General features: G+C 40.3%; 2 protein-coding genes across 3 annotated transcripts in view; one reads left to right on the plus strand and one right to left on the minus strand.

Moving 5' to 3' along the window:
* Positions 1-4,180, plus strand: part of slc67a1 (solute carrier family 67 member 1) — a 43,216-nt gene extending 39,036 nt beyond the window's left edge. For both annotated transcript variants that reach the window (XM_066701114.1, XM_066701113.1), the window contains exons 10-11: positions 1,972-2,092; positions 3,596-4,180. In XM_066701114.1, coding sequence (XP_066557211.1) covers positions 1,972-2,092; positions 3,596-3,777 — 303 coding nt within the window. In that variant the 3' untranslated portion in view covers positions 3,778-4,180. The remainder of the gene's footprint in view (positions 1-1,971; positions 2,093-3,595) is intronic.
* A 2,093-nt stretch (positions 4,181-6,273) lies between these two features.
* On the minus strand, positions 6,274-7,783 carry phlda2 (pleckstrin homology-like domain, family A, member 2). Its single transcript, XM_066701116.1, has 2 exons — positions 7,177-7,783; positions 6,274-6,603 (listed from the first exon to the last, which is right to left on the minus strand). Exon 1 carries the CDS (start codon positions 7,626-7,628, stop codon positions 7,212-7,214), a length of 417 nt encoding a protein of 138 aa, XP_066557213.1. The 5' UTR covers positions 7,629-7,783; the 3' UTR covers positions 6,274-6,603; positions 7,177-7,211.
* Between the last annotated feature and the right edge of the window lie 524 nt (positions 7,784-8,307).

Below are 8,307 nucleotides of genomic sequence, written 5' to 3' on the forward strand. Positions count from 1 at the left end.
TCATATACTGCTCATCAAAATAAAACGCCTAAGTAATATTGCTTTATTATAAAAAATATAATCATTCTAATAGCTCTGCCCCTGCTCTTTTTCAGTATGAGAGGGGGAGAAATTATATCCAATTCTTGCAACTTATGTACATCTTGCAAAATGTAATAATGCTGAATACATACCCAGGTAAAACCCCTTTCCGTGTTTATAGAGACAGACACAGATGTAATATCTCATGACTGGGTGTGTTTAACTTGTGTGTAAATCATCATATTTGTACCATAATCAGCTATTTTGGAACTCGTGCAAATACAACCAGAGCAGCGTGTTATAAGTGTTTGGCACAGATACACTGTCTGACCCGTTTGAAATAATTTGTGCGGATCATCTTACTCCAGAACGTCCTATTTGACAAAATATTTCCTGAAACATAAAACTATGCAAGGAAGACAAAGACCAGTTCCATTCCATTGAGAAAACTGGTGTGTCAAACAATGATGCCGATTGCCTTCATATATGAAAGTGAATTCTGTTTATATCCTTTATATCTACATATATACTAAATAATTTAAAGCTTGTCAAAATAAATCTTCAAAGCCCTGTTTTCTTAGGCTCAGCAAGCACACCAACACACTAGACTATAAACGTTTGGTTATGTAGCCCTGTAAAAGGCCACAGAGAGAGTTTCTAGGAGCTCTGCATATTTGCCATTCTGAAGAGCTGTGCTAAGATGTTGCTATAGGAAGCAGCTTTATGACCTTCAACCTTTGCCCACTTGCCCCACCCCTAACACACACACACCATAAAGCAGTGCAGGATGTCCTATGTCCTTAGGCCTTGAAATCAATGTCAGACAGCTGGTTAACTATTCGCCTTTTCTGCAGTGTTTATATAGAGATCTGCTCTGTATCTCCTCAGGAACCAGAAACATGACAAAACTCTGCACTGCCATGCCTCAACCCTGTGTTGCCATGGTCGCAGGCCTATTATTTTCTGACCTGGAAATGCATTTAATACAGTTCAAAATATATTTTTCTTTTGGAGAGGGTTTTTCCTTTCTTTCTTTCCTCCTGATAACTGAAGTGTCAAGTCTTTCCTCTCTGTATGTGAGTTTCTGTGCAGCAGATGATCCCCGGTTAAGATTGATTGAATTCCTCCTCCTAGAAAAGTCACTTCTCTGATTGCCATGCTGGCTTGGAGCAGCTGTTTCCGGACATGACCTTAGTGTTTTAAATTATATACAGCTTAGAGGTGTAACGCAGCTAATGTTTAAAGCCTCCTTTTTCATAAGCCTACACACCATCATCCAGCTTTCATAAGAATTGAACAGTGTTCTGTGAAATGAAATCCATACCACAGATCAGGGACCTTTAAGGACATTGGACCGGAGACAATGGTTTGCAATAGCGCACACATTTTTAACATTCTCTTTTAAATGAAAGAGCCAATCAGAGACGCTTGGCCTGTATGGGAATCTTATTGATTTGTCAGTGCTGAACAGTGCCTCCCCCTCTTTTCAACCTTTTTAACGTTTTATGATTACTGTACATAATGCTTTGAGGTGATAAAAAAAAAAAAATCTGTCTACAAAAAGGCCATCTGGCCTCCTGGCCCTTTTCACTTTCTCACAGCTTATAAAATCCTTCGTAATAAAATGCCAGTTCATGATAACACACTGCTTCCTTGATTTATCATATCTTCTCAAAGCATACAGCTAAGCCTTCTTGGTACTTATAAGACACATCTCTTTTATTTACCCAGTCCATGCTCAGTGAGAAATGACATTGGTGTAGCTGATGTAGTCTCTGAATTTAGTTTTAGTTTTTTGTTTTTTGATCAACTGTTCTCCAATATATGGAGCAACATTAAGATAACTGGGATAAAGTTTTATAAAATCAGCACTGAATATTTCTGCAGCTTTGAAAGCAGTTTTTGGTAACTGTGAACCTCCAGTAATTGATTTACGTTCCTCTGTCCCAGGCATTGATGTCCAATGTGATTGAGTTTTGCTTCATTGTGATACCGATGATGTTCTCACTGTGCACATTCAACGTTATCACAGACAGCATGCTGACCAAGAGCGTCCCCTCGTCTGATACTGGTTAGTGTCATCTTACACTGTGATATACCTGCAACTCACTGTTTTACTGGGATGTCATGACATCTACCTTGACTGCACAATTTAATCCATTCAGACACACTACTTTATTAAATCCAGTCTCTGTCTCTATTATAAACTGATAATAGGAATGAGCTATTTACATTTTTTTTTTTTTTAATATATAAAATGGATTTCTGTGCCTTGGGATGAGGTAAGAATAAAATATGTTGAATGACTTATTTCATTGTTACTAGGCCTAAACCTGCAGTGAAAGCCAGTTAAGATTTGTAGCACAATTCATTATTCTAAAGACATGTTGATGACCATGCTCATTGAAACCTTAGAAAGAACAGAATAATAAGAGAGATCAGGTTGGATCAAACAGATATAAATATTGGTCCCGTTTGTGAAGACGTGCAGTCTAGTTTCTTGATCAAATGAATTGCGTCTGCAAAGGTCTGAGTGATAAGGAACATTAAGCATTGTAAAATTAACTAATGCATTAATGACACATCTATTTCTCAAAATGGTAACATAAGCAATAGTGTTATTTGTGTGTGATATATATGTATGCCTAAATTCACTGTTTTGTATCAGTTTCAAAAATGGAAAACCACAATTGTGATGTGTTTGCACTCCCTCACTGCCAATGGAATTTGACCATGAAAACACCCAACATAGCTTGGCAGAAATCTGTTTGCATATTGGGTTTGAGAGCCTATTTCTGATTTATTTACTGCCAGACCAATGACTATTTGTCTGAGAAATACAGTTAAGTCACGGTTCGCTAGCATTCGTTCCAATCACAATATGGATTTGTGTTCATTTTGTACTGAAGAGGCTTTGGCCGATCTCCCATTCTTCAGGAAGACAAACCGCACAGCCCAGACCATGTTTATACCCACAGTGAACATGGTGTTTTAGCAAATGATAGCCCGTGTTCATGACAGTTTGAAAAGCTTCTATTCACCACAAAGAACACCCTGTTTTCTCAAGGATTTTTGTGAGAAGCTCTTGGTATACAATTAGGTCCGCAGGGTGTAGACACTGGAGGTTAAATGAACTTGAAGGCAAGGTTAGACACAACCTACACATATACTTTCAAATTAGATTATGCTGGTGGAAAATTAAAGGAAACGGACACAACCAATGTACAAAACAATCCCCCGGCAGTCCTTTTTCCTTTGATATCCAATCAAGTGCAATAACTCTCTGAAATGAGTTATACTGAAGGCCTTAGGTTACTTTTGCACACCATGTGGAGTACATATGAATGTTAACAGATGTCTGTTATTGCAGAAAATATCTAACAGATTTAGAAGAAAGCAGACGGGGGAAAACATAGATCAATTCATTGTCCTGCCCTCTAAGTATGCTTTTTTTAAATGCCTTTCATGAAAAACAGGGCAAATGATTCTATATAAATAATCTTACTTTACAAAGAGATAACCATTGAAACCATTGAAAGCTGACTTGAATGGGTTTGTTGGCTTGTTTTTCCAGGGACAATGTTAGGACTGTGTGCCTCTGTCCAGTCCTTAATGCGCACTGTGGGACCCACTATTGGAGGATTCCTCTACCAAAACTACGGTGTCTCTTCGTTTGGCTACATCCAGCTTGTAGTCAACACTCTGCTTTTGGTCTACCTCATGAAAAGTGGCATTAGCAAAAGGGAGGAACATTAAGACGGAGTTGCTGGGGAGCAGAAAAAGCAATAAGACTGCTTAGAGTAAAGTTCCTTGAAGAATCCTTGAATTACTTCAGTAATGTGAATAGATTTTATCCTTTTTTTGTGCATTTATTTCTGAGAAGGAATAGAGAAAGTTTTATTATTGACTCCTACTTCAGTGAACGTAGTCCTTTTAAAGTGATAACATTTCTGATTTGCATCAAAATCTGTTTATAATGACATTTCCATTATTTAAATATCAGTCATTTTCACACAACCTAAAGGATCCCACGTGAACATCGAAGGAAATCAGCCCACAATTCACAGATACAGTGCCTCTGTTTTTTCCCGTTAGTGCACTGGAGTATGCCTTCAGAAGATCACAATACTAAACCCAAATAAAGAGGTCTGGAGATCAATCATTGTCTTTGTCTTCAATAGAAATGTATTGACTGCATCCCTGTAAAGAGTAACATATTTGGGGAGTAGGGGGGTGCTAGTGAGAGACTTTGCAATAGTTTTTATTGCATGCTTTCCAGATTTCCATGGTTTACTGTGAACCACTGCTCGTTTTCATGGAAATGTGTGTGTGTTTAATTGTGTCATTCAAACAAGACAACGTTTTACTTTAATTATTGATATTATATAAAACATTAAACATATGGGGTAAATGTGAAAAGGGTGTGTGTGGTATAACAGGCTGCTACAGGATGATGTTGCCTGGTTACAAGGTGTGACAAAACATGAAGCGGACTGACCTGTTTAGTGTAAAATTGCTACTTTCTGAGTGACCAGAATTGGTGCACTAGAATAATGATATATGGAGACTGTGTGCTGCATTAACACATTAGAGTCATGCTTTAATCATAGCAAAGTATTTCACAATGGGGCAGCAGGTAAGTGAAACACCAGCTAAAACATTGATTAAATTATAACAATTATTAAAATTGAATGTTTTCCAGTTGATTTTAGTTTGTGTTTTTAAACCCAATAATAATTCCATGAGACCAAGAGGTATAGGTCAACTCCACAGGTGGAAGGTGCACTTAAAGCCCTACATCCCTCCCCCTAGTAACCTGCTAGCTATACTGGGGAGGCTGGTGTATGTCGTTTAAGAGCAGGGTCCTTAAAGACAAATCTGTTGTTGACCCTGGTGACTTTGTGCATGTGCTTCTCAAATAGGCCATCTCTTTGATTAGCTGGTGGTCACATCTTACTTCAGAAGTCCATTTGACTACCTTTTCTGTTCTTCAGAAAGGTCTGGATCTGGAAATGCACCTTCCACATGAGCGTCTGTGTGATTTATATGTGTATGTATATGAGATTGAGCATGGACTCTTTTCCTGTGGCTTCACTTGTGAGTTGCTGCTCAGCTTTCTAACACTATTTGAGCATGTTACAGCTGTATAAAAGTAGTGCTATTCATTAACCCACACACGTTTTACTTGTGGGTGGGTGTATGGCAAAAAAAAAAAAAACGAATGGCTGCTCTAACCAAGTTTGGGTGTTTGCCGGTCTAGTCTCTGGAGATACAAAAATAAAATGTAAACTTTGAAAACTTCCACATTGACCATGTTAAAATTCAACCACTAAGGAAATGGACCATTATACAGCTTTATAGCAATAAAACCAGCTTCAAAGACACGTTATCTCTGGGTAAACTGCGGTCCTTATCAGATTACGCATTACAGAATGAGTCACAGTGGGTACGGCATGAACTTCTGACAAAAGCTACAGTTGGACTGCATTCTTTAACTCTTGCATTCAAACCTCCCATAGAGTAGCTAAATACTTTAAAATGTTTTCATACTAAAAAAAAAAAAAAAAATCAAATACTTCAGAGGGGCATGGTCAGTCAGTCAATTCCACTTTATGATCACTTCCATACTCATTTATTCTAGTTTATGTTGGGCTTGTACATATAATACAGATTTGAAAACATTTGGAATAGGGGGTGAGCCTTTCCAAGAAGTTGTATGTATTTTTAGTTCACATGCTATACAAAATAAAAAGGAGTCTTTTGGGGACAACAAAAGTAGTCGAATCGAGCAAGAAAGGCAAATCTGAACATGTAGGCTACGCGTAAATTATACGTTAAACCACTGCCGTACCCGAAACTACACAATACAAATTTACGCAATCTTTGTCATTGAGAGGAAATCCCAGTATTTTCCAGTCGAGCAAGGATCGTTACTTTCACACACCTTAAAAGGACACAAGGTGCAGCGGCAGCACGCCGACATCCGCTTTAAAAGCTCCATTATCCACTCGCGTTGCATTTTGCAATTCCAAAGTACCATGGAACGGTTTCAGCCAATTAACCAATTTCAGCCCCACGTAGATTTCTACATAACCTACATATTCAAAAGAAATTAATGGAAATATTGATAGACCCAAAGGAATACCATTCATACAGAAGATCAGAAATTGGAAAGGTGAAAAGATTTGACAATAACCCTGTAACAGTCCCCTGCCTACAATTGGGCAAATAAAAGTAGTCAACAGTTCAAGGTTTTCGTTTTCAACAATATTTATTAAAATAAATACATGTGGAATACCATACAAATAATTTAAATACTTGCATATGCAAAACAAAGTAACCAATAAATAAACACATACATTTGTAAATGCGAAGCGTCTCTCACAGCAAAGAGTTGGTACTTTAGCTTGGAGAGCAGAGTTCAGTCTTTGGCTTGATGTATAGGAATCGGTCTCTTCAAAAGACCTGCGTCCCCGGCACGGCCATCCAGTCCCCAAGGACAACTGCAATAATCCTTCATCTTCAGACCTGGTCGCAACACCTTCGTTTGGTCCAAGTATTCTTCATGGTCCATTATAAATTCTGTATGGAGGAGGAAAAGAAGAGTTTTATAAAACCATTCAAGATACTGCCGTTCATTCATATAGCTAATATTAAGAGTCATTAAAAATGTTCAGAAGGATTTGTATGGAACCTAATGCTGTATAAATCAGAGTTCTTAAATCCAAAGAATGAAATCAGCCTCTAGATCTGGACCGCTGCTCCACAAACCTATTGCGCGCATCTCAATTGCGCATGGTCGCATGGTTTTCTACAAGTTAGTCAGACGTCCTAAAATCCTAGTTTTTTTTATTTTGTTTTGGTGGTGGGGTTTGTGGGAGTGTGTCCAAATATAGCCAAAGATTTCCGAAAGAGACCTCGATCGACACCCATGCATCACGGTGCGATGGACAGTCACACGTGTGGCACTGCGCCGTCAATCCCCCCCATTACATCCTGGCACTTAAAGTTACCGTCCGCATTCAGAGAGTGTCGGCTCTGGAGGGATTCACTTGGATTTAAAAGACTTGATCGTCGATGAGGACAGAGCTTAAGGAGTCGGACTAGCAGTGGCAATGTGTGGCGTTTGGACTGAATCGAGCCGGACTCACTCACCACTTGCTTTCGTGGGCTGAAGGAGGGAGCCCCGCTCAGGGAGCCCTGGCCAGCCGCCTCTCCTGGTGGCCCGGCGAGGTGATCTCGGTCTCCTGCCGGGATTTGAAGTCCTGGATGGCCTTTCTGTTCTGGAAGTCGATCAGGGCCATCGTGATCACCGCGTTCCAGCAGCTGTCCTCGTCCGGACACCTGAAGTCGATCTCCTTATTGTCCGTGGTGACGATGGTGAAGTACACGAACTTGCCCGTCCTCTCCACACAGTCCACCTTCTTGATGGTCTGCAGCTTGAGCTCCTTGCCTTTGGACTTCTTCTGGCTGTCGGCGTAAAGGTTCAGGCTGTCCGTGGTGAGGACGCACGTCTTTCTTTTCCAAAACTGCAGGAGATTGTCGCTCCTCTTCTCCAGCTCCCCTTCTTTCAGGACTTGGCAAATCTCGACAGCTGACATTTTCATTTTCTCAGCGAATAAATACGCACAGTGGGCTCTAAGAGACGTTTCTTTTGTTTTAGTCCACAGGCGAGTTGTAGATCCGTTGGCAGTGCTCCAGCCCCCGGATAAGGCGCTTCTCTGCTGGGCTCTCCGGTCTCGTTATATGAATGAATGGGGCGCCGGGCGGCTGCTTTATACGAGCCCAGGCTCTTCCCACTGCGCGTCACGGTGGGGGGGCTGCCGGCTGGAGCAATGCGCGGCGGCGGGGCGAGGTCTGAGTGCGGCAGTGGGATACACCTGTGTGAATGTGCGCAGGAAAGCCTCTTTCATTTAATGGATACAAAGGGAAACGCACGCACATCCACAATCAAAAGTAACAAAGAAAGTAGAAACCGCACACTTGCGTACATGCTGCAAAGAAGCTTGCTGACAACAGATACAAACGCATGAAGTGCATTAGGATGAAAACATACAAACGCATGAAGTGCATTAGGATGAAAACATACAAACGCATGGAGTGCATTAGGATGAAAACATACAAACGCATGAAGTGCATTAGGATGAAAACGGATACAAACGCATGAAGTGCATTAGGATGAAAACATACAAACGCATGAAGTGCATTAGGATGAAAACATACAAACGCATGAAGTGCATTAGGATGAAAACAGATACAAACGCATGAAGTGCATTAGGATGAAAA

Source organism: Amia ocellicauda, chromosome 4 (assembly GCF_036373705.1).
Source record: "Amia ocellicauda isolate fAmiCal2 chromosome 4, fAmiCal2.hap1, whole genome shotgun sequence".
NCBI lineage: Eukaryota > Metazoa > Chordata > Actinopteri > Amiiformes > Amiidae > Amia > Amia ocellicauda.